The 26691-nt window shown below is 47.2% G+C and overlaps 1 protein-coding gene across 1 annotated transcript in view; it reads left to right on the top strand.

Annotated features, from left to right (window-relative positions):
* DNAAF8 (dynein axonemal assembly factor 8) overlaps positions 1-26691 on the top strand; it is a 98309-nt gene that overhangs the window by 44312 nt on the left and 27306 nt on the right. The window contains exons 13-23 of the mRNA XM_066560953.1: positions 514-630; positions 3129-3273; positions 7047-7266; positions 9102-9208; positions 12125-12279; positions 13534-13678; positions 16416-16544; positions 20029-20238; positions 21442-21753; positions 23381-23455; positions 25341-25394. Coding sequence (XP_066417050.1) covers positions 514-630; positions 3129-3273; positions 7047-7266; positions 9102-9208; positions 12125-12279; positions 13534-13678; positions 16416-16544; positions 20029-20238; positions 21442-21753; positions 23381-23455; positions 25341-25394 — 1669 coding nt within the window. The remainder of the gene's footprint in view (positions 1-513; positions 631-3128; positions 3274-7046; positions 7267-9101; positions 9209-12124; positions 12280-13533; positions 13679-16415; positions 16545-20028; positions 20239-21441; positions 21754-23380; positions 23456-25340; positions 25395-26691) is intronic.

The following is a 26691-nucleotide window of genomic DNA, read 5'->3' as shown; positions in this document are numbered from 1 at the left end:
TTTGCCTATCCATGAGGATGTGGCACGATGAGGCTAACAGATATGTGTCACTTGTGGTGACATGAGCACAGGAGAAATGTGCCATTTTGGCTACAGGCATGTAGAAATTCATGCAATCCCTTCCCTACCCTTCCATTTGATTGGGTAATTAGAGCATTGCTTTCACAAAGGCCTTTTCAGCTGAGTGCTCAGCACAGTCGTGGAGAATTGAGGTCTCAGCTGATGGATGCAGCTCCTGGTGATGTCTGTGGGTGCTCTGTGTGTTGGGTTGGACCCTGGGAATGCTCAGGCTCTTGGGAAGCAGTTGCAGATTCATATTCTTGGGATATCACTTAAATGGAGCTACTAGAATAGTTGGAAGAAAGCAAATTCCATAAATTAACAACACTGGGCTGAGTTTAATCCACCAGCTGCATCCTCGTGTGCTCTGTGGCCACAAGATCCTGATTTTCCTGCTTTATTTTAAGGGACCAAGGCAACATGGAAGTGAGAGCTGTGCTTTGTGCATTTCAGGCTGTGGAGAAGGCGTTTGCAGTGCCAAAGGGATTTTACTGGCAGACAGTTGAGAGTGATGACAAACACTTCCCTGACAGCAGTGCCATGGAGGCTTGCAGAGACACAGACATCGAGGTAAAGAACAACAAACAACCCCCTCCTTCCTCCCCTGGGGCTCAGGGGGGACACTGGGAGACAATTAAGTGCCCTGGAATATTTCAATCTAGGGCTTTGATACAAATACTGATCTTGAAGTATTTTTCACTCAGACCTAAATATATCAGCAGAGTATTTTATGTCATCAGTATTGATGTGCTGATTGCTCTGAGCCACAGAAGATTAAACTTTGAAATGTGTAGGTTGGAGAAATTGCTACCAACCAGGTGCAAATTTGTAAGAGTAGACAAACTTTTGATAACCTGAAACCACTTGACTGTAAGTGAGTAAACAGCACAACTTTGATTAAACTCAGAAACATTCCAAGAAATTTTTGAAGGTTCTGGTACTGCCTGACCTTGAGTAACTGTGTGTGTGGTATGAACAAGTAGGGAGTATTTGTACTGACTCTACCCCAGGAGAAGAGAAGGTTAAAGTGATTTCAATTAGCTCTTGGTGAGAAGTGCAGCACAAAATGTTCAGGCCTCATCCATGTGAAATGAGTTCTTATTGAGAAGAGCAGGGCAGGGCCAGCAGCACTAACAGGGATCAGCCCAGGGTCACAGAGCCACAGACTGCTTTGGGTTAGAGAGGCCTCAAAGCCACCAGTGCCACCCCTGCCATGGCAGGGACACCTCCCACTGTCCCAGGCTGCTCCAAGCCCTGCCCAGCCTGGCCTTGGACACTGCCAGGGTGGAACAGCCACATTTTCATAGCTGGTTAAGCAGCAAGGCTGATTTCCAAAGCAGGGCTCAATGAGCCACTCTCTCAGCAGGCAGCAGCTCACCCTGATGTCTGCCTGGAGCTTTGCAAAGTGCAGGGACACCTCCCACTGTCCCAGACTGCTCCAAGCCCTGCCCAGCCTGGCCTTGGGCACTGCCAGGGATCCAGGGGCAGCCCCAGCTGCTCTGGGCACCCTGTGCCAGGGCCTGCCCACCCTCCCAGGGAACAATTCCTAATTCCCAATATCCCATCCAGCCCTGCCCTCTGGCAGTGGGAGCCATTCCCTGTGTCCTGTCCCTCCATGCCTTGTCCCCAGTCCCTCTGCAGCTCTCCTGGAGCCCCTTCAGGCCCTGCAAGGGGCTCTGAGGTGTCCCTGGAGCCTTCTCCTCTCCAGGTGAGCACCCCCAGCTCTCCCAGCCTGGGGTCAGCCCTCGGGGCATCTCCATGGGCTCCCCTGGACTGGTTCCAACAAGCCAACATCCCTCTTGTGTTGGTGTCCCCAGAACTGGGCACAGCCCTGCAGTGGGAGCCCCCAGTGACAAGGCCAAGGCAGGAAGCCCAGGGTGATCTCTGGTGATCTCTGAGATCACTCAGGCTGGGCACAACTGAGCCAATGTGCAATGGAGAGCCAGGGCCAAGTGCCAGGCTCCTGGGGAAGGGGACACTGGCACTTGCTGAGGCTTCCCTGTGCTAGATGGCTCTGTTATCACAGCTGGCCCCAAGCCCAGGCAGCCCCAGGGACTCAGAGCAGCCACAGGAAAATTCTTCCTTACTGGCTACTGTGAGCACTGGGTTAATAGCAGGAGAGCTTCAGCTAGACAAACATAAAGAAATGGAGCTTTTATTCCTAATTAGACCACTTTTATATGATTTGAATAAATTTCTATCTTCATTTATCATGATGGCAAAGCCTCATAATGTCTTTATGGGGCAGTAGCATTTCATTTCAAGTGTCCAGTGGTGATGGATTCATTTGGTGTTTGCTGCAGCCATAAACCTTGAGCTGGGGAAATCCTTGAGCTGTTCAACATCCAGGAGAACCATGCTCAAATTTGGGGCCAGAAAATCACCTTGTCTGATCCCCAGCTAGACAATTTATTATCCACAGAACCACACAACTCCCTGTTGTAAAGCCCTTGCTTTTTAAAACAATTTGTTTCTCTGATGGGGAAAATAATAATAATTTGCTTCCCTTTTGGGTATAAACATTCAGAATGTGTTGGTGTGAGTCTTCCTACTTGCCAGGATGGGCTGAAATGGATTAGGCTGGTACAGAAGACTCTGAAATGTAAATCTGGGACAGTACCAGTGATGTGTTTGCCTTTTGATGTTTTTTTAGTGTTGACTTTGGTGCTGTTAAAGGTATAGAGACACAACCAGTTGGTCTATTATTATTTAATCATCCAAAGATGGGCAAATGGTGCTGCACAAAGTGAACAGCAGAAGGGATGCACTGTGGGCTCTGCCCTAGAGGCCTTGCAGTTTTTCACTAGTAGGTTTATGTGACAAATGGCAAAGTTATATCAGCAGAAATAGATTAAAGTATAATTCTTGATAGTTGTGATTTAGCCCAAAGCCAAGAGCCTCATGTGTGAGCTGCACATAAACACAAACCAAAGCCAGGCCTCTCTGTAGCTCTGGCAGTGCAGATCCATCCTGGGAACTACAGGTGAGCAGCAGGGCTGCACCTCTGAGCTTCTGCTGGCCTTGGGACCATTTCCCTGCTTTTTCCATGTTTTTCTCTGGCTGTCCAGGTTGCCATGGTGCTGCTGTTTGAGGCTCTCTTCCAAAGCCCCCTGGAGACCCATCACACTCTGAGGCTGCTGCTGGGCTCTGGGCTGGATGTCTGCGGCCTCCGCCTGCTCTACCCCGGCCGGGAGCTGCTGCTCTCCAGCTCAGGTGGGCTCTGCCTCTCCTCCAGAGCTTCCCTGATCTGTACCTGCACTGGGGTGAAGGGTGATCAGAGTCAGATTTGCATGAGGGTTGCTTTATCAGTTCCTCTATCTTTCCCAAAAGAAATGATAGAATAGCTTTGACCCACCCTTCCTTCCTTCCTTCCTTCCTTCCTTCCTTCCTTCCTTCCTTCCTTCCTTCCTTCCTTCCTTCCTTCCTTCCTTCCTTCCTTCCTTCCTTCCTTCCTTCCTTCCTTCCTTCCTTCCTTCCTTCCTTCCTTCCTTCCTTCCTTCCTTCCTTCCTTCCTTCCTTCCTTCCTTCCTTCCTTCCTTCCTTCCTTCCTTCCTTCCTTCCTTCCTTCCTTCCTTCCTTCCTTCCTTCCTTCCTTCCTTCCTTCCTTCCTTCCTTCCTTCCTTCCTTCCTTCCTTCCTTCCTTCCTTCCTTCCTTCCTTCCTTCCTTCCTTCCTTCCTTCCTTCCTTCCTTCCTTCCTTCCTTCCTTCCTTCCTTCCTTCCTTCCTTCCTTCCTTCCTTCCTTCCTTCTCTCTTTCCCCGGTGTTGAATATCCATGAGCTGAATTTTTAACTCTTCATGCATTTTTGGATCTCAAACTTTAGCTGCTATTCCTTTGAAGTGAGCTGTCCAACATTTCAGTGCCCTGAGCTCCAGGAACAGGCTCATATGAGTTAAATAAAATAATTTAGTTCCCCACTGATACTCCTGAAAGTTTTAGCTGCAGAAAATCCAGCACAACTCCCCCATCTCATTGCCTGTGGGACTTCAAGAGTACTGATTTATCTGGCCTGTAATTGCATTAGCTGATAAACCATCCCCAAAATGCCACATTATTTAATAGAATCCCATCTGAGGTGGGAGACCAGCAGGAGAAGGTAAATAAACACAGGCTGGGGCTCTGAACTCAAATCACAAAGTCTTGAACATCAGACACCAATGTATCAAATACTGGCATGTACCATTCAAATCTTTATTTTCTCCCATTTGAGAAACAGAGACAATGAAGCTTGCCTTAAAGCATCATGGAATATTACTGGTTGCTGCTGCAGCACAATAATATTCAGCTATTCCAGAGCAACAGGTGTGCCCTTAGCTGCAGAGTTTAGAGATTGCTTGTGGCTGGTGCTTCTTTTTAAGCCAGGAAGTTCTTCTGGAAGGTTCAGATGTGCCACAGACAATCCATTTCTCTTGGGAAAGGCACAGGCAGGCTGAGAGGGAGAGAAATGGGCTTCCTTCTCCTCTGGCAGAAGGGGAATGAAGACCAGCTTAAGCAGAGAAAATTCCCCAGTCTCCTCACTCCCTTTTTGCATTTGAAAGCAGTAGGAGCAGGCTGCCCTAGGAATGGAATTGCAGTTGCAGCTGTCTGGGTGCTGTGCACAGAACACATTCCTGGTGAGAGCTGGAGAAATGGAGGAGGGCTCCAGAGATGAATAAGAAAACCATAAAACCTGCAGTCATTAGGAGCTGACAGGCAGCAGATCTGCTTCAATGCTCTGTACCATGCACCATTATTTAAGAACATTTCATATGAAGAGACAATTCATTTGAGCTGAGAACTGCTGTGCAAGTTTGTAAATTAGATTTTTACCCTTAGCTTGATAACTCTAAAATTATTATTTTAAATATTTACAGCCAGTTGCTCCATTATCTACCTGCTCTGGAGATTTGTTTTCTGCGTTCTGATTCTCATGCAAGAAATGATACATTTGAATATGTTTTTAAACCTAAGAAAATCACACACCTTGCTGCATTTTCTGACATCTGCAGTAAGAATTGGAAAGGAGGCAAATTTGCTTTTTCTGGGTTACTTCCTTGGCCCCAATTGTGCTGGAGAAAGATTTGCCAGAGTCATAGGGAAGAGCTGTGGAAAGAAATAAGAAAGTCAGGGTTCAAATCCTGGCAGAAAATTAAAGGTGGCAAATCAAATATTTGCCTGGACCTTAGAGCATTGTACAAAATCTGTATTTAATCCAGAAGGAAATAATGTAAAAAAGAAGTCACCAGATTTCCATTTTGTGATGCCCTTCAATACCATCCCTTTCCTCAGGGCCCTGTTCTTGTCCTGCACTTCAATCCCCCAGCCTTGCTTGTGGTGATGAACAAGAGGAACTTGAAGTGCTGGCTCAGAGTCACAGTTTGGGCTGAAAAAACCCTAAAGACCACCAAGTTCCAACTCCTGCCACAGGCAGGGACACTTCAGTGCATCACCTGCTCTGTAATAACTTTTCACAGCAAACATGAGGCAACCAATTCCTCTCTTCAAGAGATTGCCTTGAATAACCTCAGGTTTGCTATTGGGTAAACACATGCAGGTGCTGCCAGCATCTCCCTCCCAGGGCAGGTAACCAGGTGAGGATTCCCAGGACAGGTAACCAGGTGAGGATTCCCAGGACAGGTAACCAGGTGATGGATCCCAGGACAGGTAACCAGGTGAGGATTCCAAGGGCAGGTAACCAGGTGAGGATTCCCAGGGCAGATAACCAGGTGATGGAATCCCAGGACAGGTAAGCAGGTGAGGAGTCCCAGGACAGGTAACCAGGTGATGGATCCCAGGACAGGTAACCAGGTTATGAATTCCCAGGGTAGGTAACCAGGTTATAGATCCCAGGGCAGGTAACCAGGTGAGGATTCCCAGGACAGGTAACCAGGTGATGGAATCCCAGGACAGGTAAGCAGGTGAGGAGTCCCAGGGCAGATAACCAGGTGATGGAATCCCAGGGTAGGTAACCAGGTTATGGATCCCAGGGCAGGTAACCAGGTGAGGATTCCCAGGACAGGTAACCAGGTGAGGATTCCCAGGACAGGTAACCAGGTGATGGATTCCAGGGCAGGTAACCAGGTAAGGATTCCCAGGGTAGGTAACCAGGTTATGGATCCCAGGGCAGGTAACCAGGTGATGGATTCCCAGGGCAGGTAACCAGGTGATGGATTCCCAGGGCAGATAACCAGGTGATGGAATCCCAGGACAGGTAAGCAGGTGAGGAGTCCCAGGGCAGATAACCAGGTGATGGAATCCCAGGGTAGGTAACCAGGTGATGGATCCCAGGGCAGGTAACCAGGTTATGAATTCCCAGGACAGGTAACCAGGTGAGGATTCCCAGGACAGGTAACCAGGTGATGGATTCCCAGGGCAGGTAACCAGGTTATGAATTCCCAGGGCAGGTAACCAGGTGATGAATTCCCAGGACAGGTAACCAGGTTATGAATTCCCAGGACAGGTAACCAGGTGATGGAATCCCAGGGCAGGTAACCAGGTTATGAATTCCCAGGGCAGGTAACCAGGTGATGGATCCCAGGACAGGTAACCAGGTGAGGATTCCCAGGGCAGGTAACCAGGTAAGGATTCCCAGGACAGGTAACCAGGTGATGGATCCCAGGGCAGGTAACCAGGTTATGAATTCCCAGGACAGGTAACCAGGTGATGGATCCCAGGACAGGTAACCAGGTGATGGATTCCAGGGCAGATAACCAGGTAAGGATTCCCAGGACAGGTAACCAGGTTATGAATTCCCAGGACAGGTAACCAGGTGAGGATTCACAGGGCAGGTAACCAGGTGATGGAGTCCCAAGGCAGATAACCAGGTGATGGAGTCCCAAGGCAGATAAGCAGGTGATGGAGTCCCAGGGCAGGTAACCAGGTGGTTTCCAGGTGGTTCCTCTGTTGAAGTCTGACTCTTGACAGATCTGAAAAGAGCCCTTGAGTGGAGTGAATGACTTTGGGGTGGGTTGTTCCATGTTTTACTCACACATGTGTTTGTTTCCACAGAAAAGCTGCCTTCCTCCTACACTTCAGAGCCTGGCAAGGTGCCCCCAGTGCTGGCATTAGGGGTGAGAGGCCCCAAAGCCCATGGAATCCTGCAGGACATCACCCGAGGCTGTGGCAGGGCAGAGCCTGTCGTGTCCCTGCCCCTGCCCAGCCGGGTGCACCGGGAGCTGTGCCTCTGGTTCGGAGGGAGAGCTGCTGGAATCCTGCCCCCGCCTTCCAGGTGATGGCCCAGGACGCTTTGGAGCTGTTGTTGTACAGGCAGCGAGCCCTGGAGGCAGGCAGGCACTCAGAGATCTGTGCCAGCCCTCCAAGGGTCCGGCAGCACGGGAGTGCAGGGGGAGCAGTTCCTCTATTTGTGCATTTCCAAGCCAGTTGTGCAGTCTGCAGAAATCCTTCTCTCTTCTGCAGCAGATCATAGAACCATGGAATGTCCTGAGTGGGAAGGGTCCCACAGGGATGATCCAGCCCAGCTCCTGGCCCTGTACAGACACCCCAACAATCCCACCCTGGGCAGCTCTGGGATCATTGTCCAAAGCCCATTCCCTGGAGAGCCTGGGCAGTGCCCAGCACCCTCTGGGGATGAACCTTTCCTGATATCCAACCTGACCCTCCCCTGGCACAGCTCCAGCTCCTGTTCCCTCAGCTCCTACATGTGTCAGATGTGGGACAGTTGCAGTTGTTTCCCATTCCCTGTTCCCTGGTATCCAGGCCCCTAATTCACACTCTTGCTGTAAGATTTGGACACCTGGTGCTGGAGAAGGGCTGCAAGGCTGTGTGCCAGTGAGTGACCCTCTCCTAGGAAACCTCTGGCTTTTCCCTGTGTTTCAACTGATAAAGGGATTCAAGTAAGAAAAGGTTCTTTGGAGGATGATGAGAGAAGGGTGTGAAAATGAAAGGTGGCTTATAAACCTTGAACTGCATGAGAAACTCTGCTGCAGAAGGCTCAGACCTGCAGGTTCTGAAGAGGTTTTTAGGGATGCTGTCTGATCCTGGGGGCAGGGTGGCACAGTCAGAGGCAGCAGGCTGGAGGTGAGATGCTCTGCACTGCTGTCAGTGCTTTCTATGAGTGGCAAAGCTGAGCCATGTGGAATTAACCTGTGGATTGCTGTGCTGGATTATGTGTCAGAGCTCAGCTCTGCTCTCAGCCACAACCAGCGACTCTCACCATTTTTTTTTTTAATAAGATGTCAAAAAAAATCAATTTGGTCTAGTTTCATTCTCTTTATTTGTTTATTTTCCTCAGGGATGCATTTTTCCTCTTACAAAGATGGTAAATTCTGCTCCTCTGGTATAACTCAGTCCGGAGCGGTGCTACCTCCTAAATAATGCACTTGTCTTTCTCCTAATGCTGGTAATTTGGTCTGTTGGGAGACAGGAATACAAACTGCAGCTCAGATTGCCCTTTTCAGATTAGACTTGCAAATGCTACAGGCTCCTGGGAGTGAGCAAGCAGGATGTGTTCCAGCCAGCTCCATGGTGGTGGCAGGGGATGAGGCAGGTTTGCCTGAGCAGCCTGAGCTCACAGTCCCAGCCAAAACTGTTCCCAGACAGTCCCTGGCTTTCAAGCACACCTTCTGTTCACCCTGCCCTGATTGGGTCCTTTTGGATGTGCAGGAATGTTGTGGAAGTTTCGCTGGCAGGAACATCCCTGCCAGACTGGATCATGCTTGTTGCCTAACACGAACCCTTCAAACTGGTTAAACTCAGCCTAAAGAACCCAAAGTGAATAGCAACTAGAATGTGTCTGTGGGTGGGAAAAGCTCTGCTAGTGCAGCCTGACATATTTCTTGATTCCCAGATTTCTTTGCCAAGCTGACTACTTTGCATTAGCTACTTTTAATTGAACACAGAGAGCCTCAGGGGGAGTAATATGAAAAGATGTTCAGTCAGAGAGACCTTGATGCAGCTCATGTCACAGACAAGGGATTGAAATGGCTTTTCCAGTAAAGCAGTTTTACCAGAGAAGCTTCTGTGGCCTTGGATTTGTCACAGAAAGTAGGTTTTGAGTCAGAACCTTTTAATATTTTTCATTTAATATTTATCATTTTTCTGCAGCTCTCAGAGACCTCCACCAGCTGGGGCAGGAGCAGATGAAGAAAAAGTTGACCTCCAGAGCTTGATGCTGCCTCGACCTCCAGCCATGCTTGTCTCAACTACCAAAGGTCAGTGCTAGGAAATGAAATTTGAGGGTTTACAGTTCTCTTTCACTGATAGCATCACTTTACTCCAGCCCAGCTAAGGCAATTCTGCCTCTGCAATGCTCAGGGCTGTGACCTGGCCAGTTCTGGAGGCAGGAATGAATTTCTAGTTGGACACTGTTGCCTGAAATGAAGCAGCACAGAAGTGGCACCACCTCATCCTCCTCATGGGAGCAGCTGCTGGAGTCCTGGGGGCTGCTTGGATTTCACTGAAAGGGGGGAAAAAGAAACAAAAAACACTTCACAGGAAATCTCTGCACAAAGAAACAGTCACATGAAGAGCTAACAGAGTCCTTAAACTGCTGGTTATTTACCAGAGATCCTTTGCCTCTCCTGCTGAAGAGTGAATATTATAATCAGGGGAATTAAAAGGTTAAGACTTGGTTTAGGGCAGGACTGACCACAGTCAGAAAGGAGGGCATTTTATGGGACTAATATCAATGGGTTATCACCTCACATCCCCATTTTCCCTTTGTAGGAGCAGTGTTCAGCCCCTGAATTTGTGCCTAAGCAGCAGCAAACTGTGTCCAGGGGACACATGCCAAGGCCCTGCCTGGCTAAAAGGTGTTGGGCTCCTGCTGGAAAGGCCAACATCCCCTGGAGTGGGCCTGGCACAGCACATCTGGGGGGCAGGGGCCTTTTGGACAATGCTGCTGGCTGGTTTCTGCTGGCCCAGTTGAAGTGGGAATTTCATTCACAGGAATGAAGGGAGAGCAGAGGGGAGCAGAAGTTCAGCAGCTGTCAGGGAGGAGATGGCAGAAGGAAAGCAGGACTGGAGTGACAGAGAAAGAAGGCTTGGGGAATTACATTGCCAAAGAAAAGAATCCATGAGAAAAGGATGAAAGTATAAAGCAAAAAGATTAAAAAGGAGTAGAAGGGAAGGAAAATAGAGAAGGGAGAAAGGAAAAAACCAATTTTGAGACGGTTTTTCATCTTTTGGCTCATGTTAACTCAGGTAGTTTGGCAGGCAGCCCTTGGCTCTGTTATTTGGGATTGGGATTGATGGCAGCTGGTGGCTACTGATGGAATGAGTCACATTTGCTGCCTCCCCTTCCTTTTATGGCCCTTAATGATTCACATTTGCTGTGGGCTGCTGAGTTCCACCACACCATGTTCCATCTGCATGGAGCCTCAGAAGTCACTGTCAAGCTCTGCTCCTCAGATAACTTTGCTCTGGCAAGAGGAGCTGAAACTCTGCTCTGGGAGCAGACACCCTTGGGGTTTGCAGGAAAAGAAACATTCAGTGACTCCTTCCCTCTGGTCTCCAGCAGCTCCTCTTGGAGACAGGAATAATGCAGAGCAGAGGTACTGCAGCTACTGCCCCTTCTCAGTAATCAGAGTTTTGGTGACCCAAGCAGATATTCTTGTTGATTTGGGATATGTGTGTGCAAAAAAATGGTTTTTAAAGTGTTATCAACTGGAATGGAACCAAAATCTTCCCACCAACAATCTTAGGTTTTGACAGTTCCCATATCATGAATATGGCTAAAATCCAGTGTCAAAGCCATAAAGCCAGAGATTTTAGACAAAGAACCATCCTGCCTGTCCCATCTTTAGTGATAAATACAAGGTTTCCCTTGTTTTGGTGCTGTTGCTTTGAACAACCAGGCTGAGCCTTGGCAGGACAGATATCCAGATCACAAAGTGTAGAATAAAAAGAAATATTCACTGTCCTACCCTCAGAATCAACTGGGACACAATGAACAATCCTGCAATCTCATTAAATCTATTTGTTAAAGCTATGAGAAATTAGTGAGGCAGCATAGAGGAAACCCATGTAGAAGTGGTACTAAGGATTTGTCTTCAGAGCTCACTCTTGGCAGCTTATTAAGATCTGGATATACATTGTGAGGGATAAAAAAGCTGTGTTAGAACTGAGAAGGTGCAATAATGGAGGTCATGGTAAAAACAGGGAGCTCAGGCAGGTCAGAGGCTTCAGGGAAAGGTTTTGAGCTTGTCTCACCCTGCTTAAGATGTGGGGGACTGCTCAGGAGGCCTTGGAGACTCCTTCTCCTGAGCTTGCTCAAGGTTGGCAGAGAGCCTGGGATTCAACTTGGAGAACAGGAGTCTAAAAACCCAAAGTTCTAACCCAAGGTGAATTCCAGTTGTGTCTACAATCATTTGTACTGTGATGAGGGACTCAAGGAGAGCTCGAGCAGCCAGAGCTGCTGGAAGAGGATCAGGTAGGACAGGGCAGGCTGGTACCATTGCCATGATGTCCAAGGAACCTGGGAGGCCCCAGAGGCTACCAAACCAAAGGTGAGATCACAGGTGGTCCAGAGCTTCAGGAGCTTGTGCCACAATAGAGGTCTGGGATGAAGATTAAAGGCAGGAACAAAGGAGGGACAACAGGAAGCAGAAGGAGGTGCTGAGCAGGACTGCTGAGAGCACCAGTAACAGCAGAGAGGAATGAGAGCACAGAGGAAGGGCCAGAGCTGCTTCATGCTCTTTGGAGTGAACAAATTGAGCAAGAACAAGTATTTCTTGTTGCCCTGTTTGGTCACTCAGAGCATGGTCAGGCCTACAAGGCTCAGTCCTGCCCTGAGTGCTGGGGGCTGCACAGGGACAGCTCCCACAGCCCAGCCAGCACTGAAACACTGCCTGTGAGCAGCTCCCAGACCTGGGGAGACAGCCTGGCTCATCTCATGATGATTCACAAAGATATTACTGATGATGCCATAAGCTTCCCACTCTGGGCTGGCCTTGGATTGCAGTCATGATGAGCTGGATGCAGCAAACAAACCATAAAACACAGGGCACTGCTCGGGATGCAGCTGTTTGCTTCAAGGTGGAGGCAGCTGCTCTGAGAGCTGCCTTGCATTGATACCACAGCTCCTGTGAGAATAATATGCTGTTTTTCTTGCCCTTTCTTTGATCTAGGGGACATCATTCTGCTGGTGTCACCTGTGGTGCCTCCATGTGCCTATGGGGCTGTGCTTTCCGCCTGTGCCCGCCGGGGCTTTGTGCTGCAAGGACTGCGGCAGCTGCAGCTCTCAGCACAGCAGGGCCTTGTGCTGGGCATGGCAGCAGGGCAGGTACTGTGCCCTTTGTGCCCTGCCTCACCCCTTGCCCTGCAGCTGATGGTGCCAGCACTCCTCCAGTGAGTGCTGGAGGACACCCATTCCCTCTTTCCCAGCTCTCTGTGCTCCTGTGAGCTCTGGCTGCTTTCAGTGCTGGCTTTTTCCCTAGCAGGAAAACCCCACAAAGCCTTGGCCTCTCATGGAGAACAGGAGTGTAAATTCATCATCCTGCTCCTACTAAAACTAATGTGAATTTTGCCATTGATGTCAGAATAATCAGGAGCTGGCAGTAGCCCCATGAACCAAATACTGATGTGCAAAGGTGGTTCAGGAGAAGAGTCTTCACTCACAGGCTGATATTTGGTGATGTACTTCACAGTCCCTCTGGGCCTTTCAGCATGAAGTCCCCTACTTCAGTGCATTCCAGATGGGTTTCAAAAAGAGCTTTCAAAAATAACTTTTTTTTTCTTTGAAGCTCTGCCTAACATGGTGATAGGTTTGAGGTAAAGTGCACTTGGCATTTTGACAAGTCAGCCTAAGGAAACAACAATAATCACAAATGCAAGGTTGCAGTCAAACTTAACATATGCAAGAAGTCCAGTGCTGCCCTTGTTATATTATAAATCCCACAGGAATCATATGACACCTTCTCTCACAAAGGAGTGGACCCCACACTTCAAATCATCATACCGAGGGTTCTTTGCTGTGGCAGCCAGGAAATGCATAATTTTGCAAATCAAACTCTACAAATTCCCTCTTTTCTGCTTGTTCTGTGATCAAGCCTAAGGAATAACAATGTCTCTGCCCATAATATTTTGTAGAATGAATAAAACCTATTTATGGAATACTACAGCCCAAATAGCCAAATATTTGGAGCATGTTGCTAAGTGACCATTAAGGAGTTAACAGCAGCAACCAGTGCTCCAATGTGAAAATCATCCCTTCATTTGAGACTCCAGATAATCTTAGAGTGACTTATGGTACATCCACTTATGGTGGATGGTACCTCCTATCAGCTGAGTTACAACTGCTGTGGTTTTAGCCCAGCCCAGCTGCAGGGCAGAATGATTTTGTGTTAAGCCTTTTCCCTGAGTTTAAATTAAGTTTCTCTGTCTCAGGAAAAGATGACGCAAAGCACCCAGACATTGGAGTTCCTATGGCTCAGTGGTGAGCTGGATCTTGTTATGCCATTGTAATTTATCTATTTGCTTGAGCCCTAGAGTAATTACATCTGGATTTAGCAGTCTAATCTGCCCTTCATTATTTCAGATTGCTGTCTTTTGCCCTGGCAAGAGTTCAGGCTCACCTGCTGGTGCTGCAGGAGGAGAAGTCCCTGGTGAGCCCCGCAGGCACTGCCTGGTGCTGCTGCTGAGGAAGGAGAATGCCACACATCACATCCCTGCCCTGCTGACAGGTAATGCCCTGCCCAGCAGCCTGCCAGGGAGGCTTTGCATTGCAGGGTGTTCCACATCAGCAGTGCAACCATAGCTGTACAGTGCAGGGAATATTTATGGGGAATATCAAGGCCTACTCATGTTGCTGTAGGAATCTCCAGACCAAGGTGTGAATCAGTCACTACTGCACATCCAACAGAGCTGCCTGGCCTTTGCCACTTGTTTGATCTTTAGCTCTGGAGTCCTCTTGAACTTAGAATCACTGAGTAGTTCCTTGTGGAAGGGGCCTCAGAAGGCCTCTCATCCCACATCCTGCTCAGCAGAGCATCAGCAGTGAATTCTCTCAGGATGCTCAGGGCTTTTTTTCTGTCAGGTCTTGAAAATCTGCAAGGACAGAGATTCTCCTGCCTCCCCGGGCCTTTGTTCCATCATTATGGGAAATGTTTTTCCTTTATGTGAAGTTGTAACCTCCTGCTTGGATTTGTGAGCCTTGTCCCTGGACACTTCAAAGCTGGGCCTGAATTTGGCTTCTCACACCCAGTGCATGGAGGTGTTGTTGGGGCTGTCCTGCTCAGGGCCAGCAGTTTCAAGGATCCTTGTGGGCCCTCCCAGCTCAGGACTTGCTGGGATTTTATGGCCTCAATCACCTCCTCTCTTTTTGCCCAGAGAGGTAGGGTAGCCAAAATCCAGTTGTGCCTCTGAGCCTGAGGGCAGCATGTCATCCTATCAAGCTCAGCTTTGAGTCCTGCATCCTTGTGACCTCCAAGTTACCCAAAGGAAATTCATTTTCTATGGAGGGACTGCCAAAATCCAGCCAAGCTGTTGCCTTAAATCTTCTTACTTGAGTTTCTGTTTTCTTAAGGATCTTAATGGACCTCAAGTGGGGAAGATCAGAGGCAACAGCAGTGGTCAGGAGGGAACAGAAATCCTGCCCTGCTTGGCTCTTCCCAAGAGGGATCACTGTGGGTGACCCTTCCATTAACACCATCCCACACAGCCCATGATGGAGACATTCATCCCCAGCCCAACTGCTTCCTTTAATTTATCCACAATAGGAAAGAACATTTAGAGGTTTGGGAGGGGGGGAAACAATGACAATTCAAATAGTCCTGGGCTTTTTCTCTGGAGACGATCACAGAATGTTCTGAAAACATGTGCAGACACAGAGGATTAATCATGGCACAGTAATTACAGCCCCGTGTCACCTGCTGCCTCTGCACCCAGGGAAAGTTGCTCATTAAAAAGTGCAGTTTCTGCAGCTTCCCTCAGTGCCACAGATGATGTTTTGTGTTCATGTTTTGCACGGGGAAATTTCCACTAGAAATACATAAGGGGGGCTGGAATGAAGGCTAGTCTGGAAAGCTAAAATATTTTCCCTCATGCTAGAGAACTCAGGGTTTTTCCCTTTGTTTGTGACAGATTTTGCAAATGTCTTTTTCCATGTGTTCTGTGCTATTTTCATCAGCCCTGTACTGCAGAAAGACACCTTAGTCCATATTCCAGAGCCCTGGAGAGGGGAAGCTGATATTTTTGCCCCACAAGCTTTGGATTGGCCTCTGGGAAGTGCAGAAATGCACTGAGATTGGAGTAGGGTAAAAACCTCACTAAGAAATTCTGCATTTGTAATCAATATGAAAAGAAGTTTCCCCTTCAGGGTCTCGAATGCTGTTCAATTTTCAAAGCAAGTTAAAACTTGACAAACACTCCTGAAACAGAGCAGATAAATTGGTGGGATCTGTGTCCTGAGGTCCAAACACAACACATTTTTGTCCAAGCTTTACTTTCTGCCATGCCCTGAGTTTGAATAAAAAACAGGCAGTACTGCTGGGACAGTGATGACCCATTTTTGGTGCCTCATGCCTTTTGAATTTTGAGGAGCAGGTGATTGTCAGTGGTACATTTGACATCCAAGCTTTGCCATCAGCCTCTAACACCAATAATCCATTTCCCATGCTCCACTACAGTGAATTTTTGACAGGCTTGTACGGTAGGAAGCAATCAAATGTGTACAAAGTAATTTAAAAAATAACAAGCCTTTAAAACTGTGGCCTGAAACATTATTACAGAAGGCTGAACTAATTGTTGTGGAAATGTACTGTATGCAACACCTTAATGCACTGCCTGTGCACAGCCCAGCTCTTTAGAGGGAGAATGGGAGCTGAGAGACTGTGGCTTTAAGCACTTAGTGCCTGTAAAAGTGGCGTGGAATGGGATATTTTCCAGGCTGGAAATCACAGGAGCAGAACATGATGTCTCTGTTCAGGTCTGTCATCCCAGCAATACCTCCCTGCCCACGAGGGCCCTGTGGAATGCAGGACTTTGGCCTCATGCCTGGAAGTGTGAGACACCTTGAGGGCCTCCACTGAGCACTGGGCTCAGATCTGGGACTCTTCCTAGTGGACACCACCTTATTTAGGATATTTATTCAAATTCAGGAATGCTGCTCTGTAGCAACATCTATGCACTTGTTCCACATTTCAGTTCCCAGCAGAGTTAGAAGGGGATAGAAACAACTGGGTGCTGCTGAAAAAGAGAAAGCTGTGGTCCAGCCTCAGTTTTCAAGAGCTCCTTGCCCCTTTTTAAGTGGCCCATGTGATTTTGGGGAGAGGGGATGGTTCAGCTGTGTGTGGTGTCTCAGGTAAGCTCAGTCTGTAGTGGAGCTGTGACCAGTGACTCAAACATTTGACAGCAGAGTGTTTTCATGTCAGGCTGAGCAGAGCTCAGCATTGCTCACATTTACTGCTGTTCTGAGCACAGGGCTGATGGAGGAGCTGGCAGAGGCAGGCCCTGGCAGTGGGCACAGCATCCCCCCTGCAGCTGCTGGACAGGAGCCGTCGCTCTGCTTCCACGGGGCTCCGTACGCCGCGGCCGCGCTGCACAGCCTGGGTACGTCAGGGGCTCCAGGAGCACACACCTGGGACTGCTCTGGGCTGGGAGGGACCTCAAACCTCATCTTCTTGGTGGCCAAGAAGGCCAATGGCATCCTGGTCTGCATTAGTGTCTTGGTTTGGAAAGGCAGGTGTCTGCTAGGGAAAGCAGGAGCCGCCCCAAAATGGAGGATGTGAACCCTCCCCATCCCTTTGAATTGCTATAAATCTTAAATTAAGGGGCTCTCAGGCAAAAAATATGGGAGCAGGAAATAACATTTCTTTAATAGAGAAGAAAATAAAAGGATAAAATAAACAATGCAGTAAACTAAAACAACACTTTCAGAGTCAGAACCCAACCTGACACCCTGTGGGTCAGGGTGTTGGCAGCAGTCCCATTGGAATTGTGGCTCAGCCCTCCTGCAGTGTCAGGGGTGGCTCTGCTGGAGCAGGGATCCTGTAGAAAAGGGTGGAGTCTTCCTGTGAAGATCCAGTGGAAGAGGCAGCTGCTGTTCCTCTGGGAAATACAGTGGAGAAAGCCATGCTGGTGTTCCAGGATCTCCAGATTATATCCAGTTAGGAATGTTTGGCTCCTCTCTCTGGGCTCACATCTCCCAATGGGATGCTGTAGTTCTTATCAGTCATGCAGTGACATTCAATAGCTGTTATCAGCAGATGTCCCCTCCCGAGGGAGGAGTGATTGTGATCACTCAGAGAGAGATAAGGAAAACTGCCCACTTACTGCCCACTTGACAAAAGACAGCTGCCATACAGATGGTAATAGAATACATCTTGCCTTGCAACCTGGAACAATTAGGAATTGTGTGGCCAGCAGGAGCAGGGAGGACATTCTTCCCCTGTACTCAGTGCTGGTGAGACCCATCTTGAGAGCTGTGTCCAGTTCTGGGCCCCTCAGTTTGGGAAGGATGTTGAGATGCTTGAGCACATCCAGAGGAGGGCAACAAGGCTGGAGAGGGGCTGAGAACACAAACCCTGTGTGTGGAGGGATAGAATGTAAGAAAATGAAGATAGTGCAGAAGGTAGTCCCACACCTGAGGAGTTGCAGCTGTACTAATCACCAAAGACTAGGAACAGGCCTGCTCTTAATAGGCCACAGCTGTGTCCAATAAGAAGACGAGTGCTACAAAAGAGTGGGTTAGCTGGGTGAGGGGAGAGTTGGGGTTTGTTGTCTATACTGTGAAGAAGAAGTTGGAGTCAGTGCTGTGAGGCGATGCCCATGAGAAATCACTGAGAAGGTATGGGAGCTTTGCAATAAGATGTCAACACCTGTGAGGAAGGTTTGGAGGAACTGGGGCTGTTTAGCCTGGAGAAGAGGAGGCTCAGGGGTGACCCTATTGCTCTCTACAATTCCTGAAGGGAGGCTGAGGACAGGTGGGGTTGGTCTCTCCCACCGGGCAGCACTGACAGAACCAGAGGACACAGTCTCCAGCTACAGCAGGGAAGGTACAGGTTGGATATTTGGAAGAAATTTTTTACCAAAAGAATAACAAAGTACTGGAATGCCCTTCCCAGGGAGGTGGTAGAATCACCATCTCTGGGTGTGCTTAAAAAAAGACTGGACATGGCACTTGGTGCTGTAGTCTAGGAGAGGTGTGAGGGCACAGGTTGGACTTGAGGATCTTAGAGGTCTCTTCCAACCTCGTGATTCTGGGATCTCATTCCACAGGCAGGGATACCTGCCACTATCCCAGGTTGCTCCAAGCCCTGTCCAACCTGGCCTTGGACACTTGCAGCGACGGAGCAGCCACACTACCAAGGGATTTTCCTGGATAAAACCATTAGGGATCTGCTGTTTGTCTGTAGGATCTTCTTTACTGTTCTGTGTGGTGGTGTTTGAGGGTCCCCAAGATGAGGGAAGAGATGAGAATCTTGACTCCATGTTTCAGAAGGCAGATTTATTATTTCATTATATATATTATATTAAAAAATGCTATACTAAGACTATACTAAAGAAAGAGAGAGGAGACATCAGAAGGCTAGACAAGAATGATTATAAAATCTTGTGACTGCTCAGAGCCTTGACACAGCTGGACTGTGATTGGTCATCAAGTAAAAACAATTCACATGCGACCAATCAAAGATGCACCTGTTGGTAAAGCATCTCCAGACCACATTCCACAGCCATCATAGTTATTGTCTACATTTCTTTTCTGAGGCCCCTCAGCTTCTCAGGAGAAAAATCCTAGTGAAAGAATTTTCATAAAATGTCAGTGCCAGTTCTGCTGCCAGTCAATCACAGTAACTCTCATGGAAGAATCAATGGAAATCAAAGTGAAAATGCCTTTGTAAAGTAAATTAAAAGATACATTCAAAAAGAAAATATTGAAATGTGACACAGTAACATCCAATTAAGCCTTAATTAAGATAATTAGAAGATTAATAGCCAATCAATATGTATTTATTGCCATAGTTTCAAGAGAAGTCAAAATATTAAAATGAGATAAATTGGTGGTTGTGTGTAGAACTGGAATGTGCTGAAGTGACAAATGCTGGCAGCTATAGTTCTGTAGGTGCAGAAAAGGCACTTTCCAATTTCATTTTACTCAGATATTCTAAATTTCAGTTTGTACAGTTGTATTCACTTTGGTAACTCATTCATTCAAAGCTGGGAGATTGATAGGATTTCAAACAGCAAGGAAATGGATTTTCTGTTCTTAATCCATGACTCACATGGGTGAGTCTTAAACCTCCTAGTTCTGTACACTTGGAGTAAAAAAAATCCCATGTTTATTTCACTAACTACATGTTGGGGGTTTTATGTGTCCAGCAAGTTAACTTAGTTTAATTTAATTTAATTATTTGAAAATTTGGATACCAGGGTTTTGAGTTAGAACACATTGCTCTCCAAAACCAAAGTGACTCTAAATCCTAAGGAAAAATGAAAATTAAATGCATGTTATTCACCATTCTCTAGCATTATGAAATGTTATGATGTAGGAATAAGTAACTAAATAAATGTTTATTGCTTACATAATCATGTAGTGAATCAGTATGGAGCAGACAAGGTTTTCTGATGGGCCAGGGATTCTCCAGGCTGTGCTGTTCCCAACAGAACTGTGGATAGAAGCACAGAGTTACAGCAGTCCCCAGATTAGCTCCCAGTTGTGTGCCCTGCAATGTCCTGGAAAGCAAAATGAGCTATTGATTTAATGTGAAGTCAGTCATTAGTTATCAACCCAAAACTGGTGCCTTAAATCATTTTGGTATAGATCTATCAGCTCTGCCTAATGGTGTGAATAAGGATATCAAAATTACAAGGAATGTATTTGCTTTACACGGCAAAATATAATTCCAGGGAAGGACTGGGACTAATTAGAGGGGCTTTGCTGTGTTAATATTCCTCCTTCAGGAGGATTTTCCTGAGCTGCAGTGTGAGGAGACAGTGAAACGCTGGTTGGGATTTATACAATTCCTTCACAGCAAAAATCCTGAGCTGTGTTTTCATGGGATAACAGTTTTGTTTTGATGCTCTCCCTGGGCAGGAGGAAACCTCAGCGCGGTGCCAGAGCCCCATCCCATCCCTCTGGATTTCCTGTGCCACCGAGCTTTCGCTGCTGAGCCTGGCATGGAGCAAGTGGTGATGCTGACACTGGTGGGGATGCAGGCTCTGAAGAGTGCTGGGGAGCTCCTCCAGCAGATCCTGCTGCCCCCCCTCAGGGAAAAGCCTCAGAGTGCAGGTAACCCAGCTCTGGGCAGGGCTGGAGACCTTGGGCAGGAAGGTTTATCCTTTTTAGCACAGCAGAAACATCATGGAAAAGGTGGTGAAGGGGCCTCAGGGAGAATGAGTTTCTTTGTTACCCTCCTAAAGAGCTGAAGAATTTCTTTTGGTTTGTTATGGGCAGTCACAAACAGCTCAGGTGGGCATAATTTGCTTCAGAGAGCATCAAATGAGTTCCAAGTAGTGCTTGGGCTTGCAGAGCTTTTATGTAACACAGAGCACTGTGTCCCTCCCTGAGCAGGGGGAGGTAAGGCTGGGCTGGAAGTGGGACAGGAATTTGGCAGTCCCAGGCTCTGTTCTGTGACTGCAGTGACAGCCCTGGTGAGCAGAACCAAGGCCCCTCACGGCCTCACGCTCCGGTTCCCCCGCGGGAGGAGCAGCGAGGCTGTCCCCACACTGGCTGCTCACATGTGCATGAAAAGGGCTGTCAGGCCCTAGGCAGGGCAGGGATTTATGTAATTTCATGTGCAGGTAGCACTGAAGTGTGATAACACAGGAGCTGTAGGCACAAAGGGCTCGAGTCTGCCTGTCTTACACTGTGCTGTATCTGACTCTCCCAAAACTGTGTTGAAATACTGCTTGAAATCCTGTGAAGTTCTGTGTCTGAGATCTGAGCCAACAGAAACTTCCAGCACTCCTGGATTGATCCCTAAATACCTTCCTACATAGTCAGAAGACAACAACAACATTGAAACTACTTTAGAGACAAGTCAGCATTCTGCTGCAGTTTGTTATTCTGCTAAACATTGCTTAAAGTGTTATGAGAGGTACTAAAGGATCCATAATTATAGATTATGCTGTGCCAAGCCACATTGTTATCAGTGTACTCTCAGTGATTCCCTTTCCACTCTCCTCCATTAGCTGTGCTCTCTAATCAAATCATGGCACTTGCTCCCTGTGGCTCCCTGTTGATTTCCCAGATAGCCCTTTTTTTGTGCTTCACTGTAATGGCATTTCTTAGAATTTGCATCTCGTGGGTTTTCCCAGTATATTCCTGGATTTGCATTACAGTCCATTCTGGATGAAACAGGTCAGAACAGCATTGGAACTTGTGCAGGGAAAAAATCCACGTGAAATAAAATGTTTGTGTCCAAAAGAAAGCACAACTTGTATGAAACACAAGCTGCTGCCTGGTGCTAAAACCATTTTTCTTGACTTGCAGCAGAGCCTGATTCAGGACTCGAGCTGCTGGGCCTGAAGTGGCTGCCCCACCTGACTTGGTGCCAGGCCAGGGAGGTGACCCCTTTTGAGGCTGGGGACACTCACTGGCAGAGCAGCCTGGGCACGCTGACGTGCAGCCCCGTCCTGGTGTGCGCGCTCCGCGGCATCGACGCCTTCCAGGCCCTGGGAGCTGCCCTGCAGGGATGGACACAGGGCAGGGACAGGCTCAGCACAGGGGACAGCCTCCCACAGGCACTCATGGCCTTGACCCCAGAGGTGACCTTCAGACAAGCCATCCTCTTCTTCACAGAGGCAGATTTGGTAACAGGTAAGGCATGATTTTAGTGTGTGTGTTCTCCTCAGCTCTAGGGGGTGTGGGAGCTGATTGAGCTTGGGCAAAGGAATCCAGTGCTGGGGGTTTTCTCAGGCACAGGAAAATGTAATAATGTGGGGGTAAATTCTGTGCTTGGCTGAATTAAGATGAGGCAATGAACCCAGCAGGAGCCAGCTGAGGTCACCTGCAAGGTGGCTTTTTTAATTAATGTGGCTGGTGCCCTTTCTGATGATCTTGAGGTACTCCATAAGTACTAATTAGATATCAGAGCAATTGGCAGGATCAGTAAATAATACCATGCATTTTAAACCCTTTCTGTAAGAGAACCTGAAGAATAGAGCCCAAGAGCTCTCACACCTAAATATGGGCCCCTAATTGTGGTGCCAGACTTGCAGCTTGATGCCTCAGCCTTGCCCTGTGCTCAAGGAGATTGAAGGTGTGACCAGTCTGTAAGAAAATGGATTTCTTGAGAATTTCTTTTTATCCTGGAGGAGAATGAAGAGAGGAATGGAGACCTTTGCTGTCAAAAGCTTCTCAGAGTTCAGTGATGTGTGCCAGCATCGATCTTTCAGCACAGTAAATTTGATAGTTTCCTCCTGTAGCAGGAAATGTATAGCCATGCCTCTTAAAACTAAATCACTGTGCAGACTGTGGGGTTATTGATACTGGATGGTTTAGAGCAGCAGAATACAAGCTCCCACGGTTTTCTTTTAATGTGAAATGTTCAGAGAAGAACTGGGGCTGCCTGACTCCTCTCACCCAGAGAGAAACAGTTCTGAGCCCTGACAGTTTCTGGCAGGGAGCTGGAACAAGATGGTCCCTTCCAACCCAAGCCATTGTAAGATTTTATGATTACTCAGAAGCAGAGAGAAATCAAAGATTGTGGTAACACCATGGATCAGCTGAAGGGGAGTGATGCAGTCCCATAAGTGCATTCGTGCTTTGAATTTACAGCCCTTCCTTTATCTTTCCTTGGGGAAGAAAAGTCCTTTGTCATCAACACAAACTTAGCCACTTGTGTCAAACCCACTGTGCCTGTGTAGTGTGCAGTAACAAATTTGCTTTGCTGAATACCATGAAAAAGGATTTGTCTGGGAAAAGATCCTGGGTTTAGGCTCACAGCAAGTTTGATTTGTCAGTGAACTATGGGGGTGTCCTCTGTGAGACTGGTGAGCAAGAAGAGGAACCTTCAGAAGAGAAGGCATCAGACACCCCAAAGTGGTGGCTAAAACTCTAAAGAGTTCATGCCCTGCAGCCCTTAATTAAAGTTATCTTGAGATGGAAAGGCAGGATAAGAGGAAAGCAGAGCTGTGAGCTCAGTTTATTGAGGGAGGTTGTAATGGCAGTGCCAGCCTTTTGCACCAAAGCCACTGTGAGGAACAAAAGAGCACAGCTGAGGCCAAACTTCAGCATCCTGCACTCCCTTTTATAAGGTAATTCCATTTTTTCCTTGTGTTTTTATTGTTGTGGGAGGAATGGAGAGACCTCTGTGCTCAAGGATATTTTGTAGCAGGTTGAACATCTGCCCTGCTAAATAAAATTACTTTTGTCACCCTCCTGCCCCAGACATTGAAGGTTCCCCATCCTGAATCCATAAAAATTCCTGTCCTTCCTTCTCCAGATGCAGAATACCGCCCTGCTGGGAAATTCCTGCCACCACCTGGCAGGAGCCCCAGGACTGAAGGGAAGACCACAGGTAAGCACCAGCTGCCTCTTGAAAAAAAACCAAGTTATTTTAGACTCTTAAATAGATTGAAGAAAACTGTGTGTCTTCTGTCAGAGCCTTTGAAATGGGATCAGTAAACATTTGGTTGGACATCCTCATGCCAGGCAGTTGGGGAGGAAAGGCCAGCTGGGTTCCCATGGTGCTGGGGGAAGGTGTGAGTATTGTCACATTTCCTCTCCACAGTCCTGAGAACCACCTGCTTGAGGGATGGTGTGCAAGGTCAGCTGGAAAAGTAATTGATGTCAGCTCTTTAGCAGCCTTTTTCAGGTGTGGATCCCAGAAATGATGATTTTTAATGATGATTTTCATGATGTTTTAGAGAGGTGAAATCAGAGCAGAAGGTGCATTTCCTATGTCTCTGTCATTTACATCCCAGTTCTGCCCAGGTCACCATGGGATTCACAGATGCTGAGAGTTCTCTCAGGTAATTCCAGCACTAAGGAAAAAAAGCTGGTGCTGGGAGGATGGGCTAAAAGCTTATGAGACAAGGCAAGGACCTCAGGGCTGGTTCCACCTGTTATCTGTGCTCTTATTATTGCAACAAACATGTGGAAAGAGAAAGAGGGCTCATTAGGAAAAAAAAAATCAACTCTGTGGCTAAATACCTTCCAGATACATAACTATGGAAAGTAGATAGACATGGATTTTGGACAGTAATACAAAAAAAAAGGTAATTCTGTTTTGACAAACAGATTTTAGTTTTTCTTATCTACCTTGCATGTCACAGTGGCTAAATTTGCCAGTCACTGGAAAAGAAAGTATTTTATCAGTCTGATGCAGGATTCCCCTCACTGTGCCCTAGACCTTGATAACTTCTCAATTCTCATGTCCTGATTGTGCTCATCTCCAGGTCACTGCAGGTTTTACATTAGACTGTAGGAACTATAGAAATTAGGAATATTCTCTGTTGGCTTTTGTCCTAAGTTCTGATTCCCCAGACTCCTTTCATCCTGTTCTGCTCTCCTGGAGAACCACTGGAGCAGCCACTCCTGGCTGCCTGGGGAAGTGCCAGGGAGGTTTTATCAGCAGCACTCAGGATCCACAGCCCCTCTTTGTTTCTGAGAGAACATTAAACAAAACACCAGAAACAGGGCAGCATCTGACCTGACTGTGGAATATTAGAAGCACAGATAGGTTTAAAAACACTGTTAACTACTCCCTGAAATCCCAGAAAAGGTAACCAAGATCCAACATCATTTAGCGTCACTGTTATATTTTCTGAAAAATCCCTTTGCCAAGATTTCTTCTCCTGGGAAGCTGAGAAGCCTCAGAGAAAAATGAAAACAATAATTATCTGATTGCTTTTCCTGTGTTTGCTGCTTTGGAATGTGGTTTGGACATTGTTTACCAGCTGGTCAATGTTTGATTGGTTTCATGTGAATTGTTTTAACTTAATGACCAATCACCATCAGCTGTGTCAGACTCTGAGGAGTCAGTCATGAGTTATTCATTGTCATTCTTGTTAAGCCTTCTGTGTGTATCCTTTCTCTTTCTTTAGTATAGTTTTAGTATAGCATTCTTTTATATAATATAATATCATAAAATAATTAATCAGCCTTCTGGGAACATAAAGCCAGATTCCTCATCTCTCACCTCGTCCTGGGGACCCCTGCAAACTCAGCAATTTAGGACCTGCAGCCCTGCTCAGCCTGTGCTCCTGGGATTACCAGAGAAGGGGGAAATGTGACCCCTCCCAGGGTACCCCAGGACATCTGAAATCAATCCATCCATGTCCCAGTGTAACACCCTAAAATATCAGTGTGTTATATTGGCTGCTTTATGTAGAGATGATAGCACAATTCTCAGATTGTCTCAGAGCACACCAAACTCACTCAAATCTGCTTCTCTCCTGTAGTGGGTGAGAGCTGGAGGTGCCGAGCAGAATCCCTGTTTTCCTTCCTTCAAGCAGGTGAGAGAAGAGCAAATGGGAAAATGTCCTTTGACAAGGACTTGGTGGAACTAAATCATCTGAATGTACCAACCCAAAATAAGAAAAAAAAGGATGATACCAACATTTTCCTTAGGCTGGAATCCAGCCTGATGCACTCTGAGCATGCCTGGAAATGTGCTACCTGCTTGAGTTCCCACTTATTTGAAGTCACACCTATCTGAACTATTATCTATAAATAGCATATAAACTAAACTCTATCTTCACAGTTAAGCTATGAAATCAAAACCTGTGTAATAATTTTTTGGGGGAGGCAAAAAGGAAAGGATTGTGAGGAATGGATCTAAAAATATTACAAAGTAGAGAAATGTAATAAAGACCAGGAAAGGCTCTGAGCAGCCAAAACTGGAAACCAGGCAGGTTTGAAGGTTGCCAAACAGGTCCCTCTGCTAATTCATGATCAGCAGAGATTGTTCCATTGGTAATTAGTGGTATTTTCTCTTGTTCTTGTTACTTGTTAATTGCTGAGGAGAGAAAGCCAGCTCTGGGTGACAAGGTGTCTGACCAAACCAAGCTGGCAATCCTCCTGAAGTGTCTAAAATCCCTAAATATGCAGCAGGTAGTGACTCACACAGCAGAATAATGAGAATATCTGCCCAAAAACCTAGCAGATGGTGAGGAAAACATCTGGAGGCCACTGAGTGCTTACATAACACACAGGGGTGAGGTTGCTGAGGCGGAGCCCAGCAGCTCCCTGCACTTCCAGGCTGTTGCTATGGAACCTTTCTGTTCAGGAATGATGTGAGGAAAACAGCACATCTGTAACAGGAGGGCTCCCTGCAGCACAAGGGTTAAGTTTCCATATCATGTGGGGAGACAATCATCTTGGTTTTTATTTTTGATCCTGTGTTTCTGTGCCATGCCCTGCTTGTCACCTGGAAACAACAGCATTGAGTTGGAGGGAGCCTTGTGGATGCCTTACTGCATTGACATCTGTGTGATTAGTACTGGGGTGTACAGAAACAGAAAATGACATGTTTTGTACCCAAACAGATCAGCTTGGATCAGTCTCAGCAGCCTGTAGGATGTTCCCCTGTGCTCCTGCTGATTGATGTGGTTCAGCACCAGCAGTTCCTGGGCCTCACAGACTGGTTCTGACACTGCACTTGCCAATAAATCTCCAGAAGATGTTATAAGGATAAAATATTAACTATACTCTTGGTAGCAAGTACTTTAGCAAGACTAAAAATTTGAAAATGCTGTCATTTAAAAACTGGATTTATGTCTTTTCTGCCTTTAAATCCATTTTCATCAGACA

The sequence above is a fragment of the Molothrus aeneus genome, chromosome 16 (genome assembly GCF_037042795.1).
Source record: "Molothrus aeneus isolate 106 chromosome 16, BPBGC_Maene_1.0, whole genome shotgun sequence".
NCBI classification, from domain to species: Eukaryota; Metazoa; Chordata; class Aves; order Passeriformes; family Icteridae; genus Molothrus; species Molothrus aeneus.
Note: the sequence above shows the minus strand (reverse complement) of the source record. Positions and strands in the feature narration are given on the sequence as shown.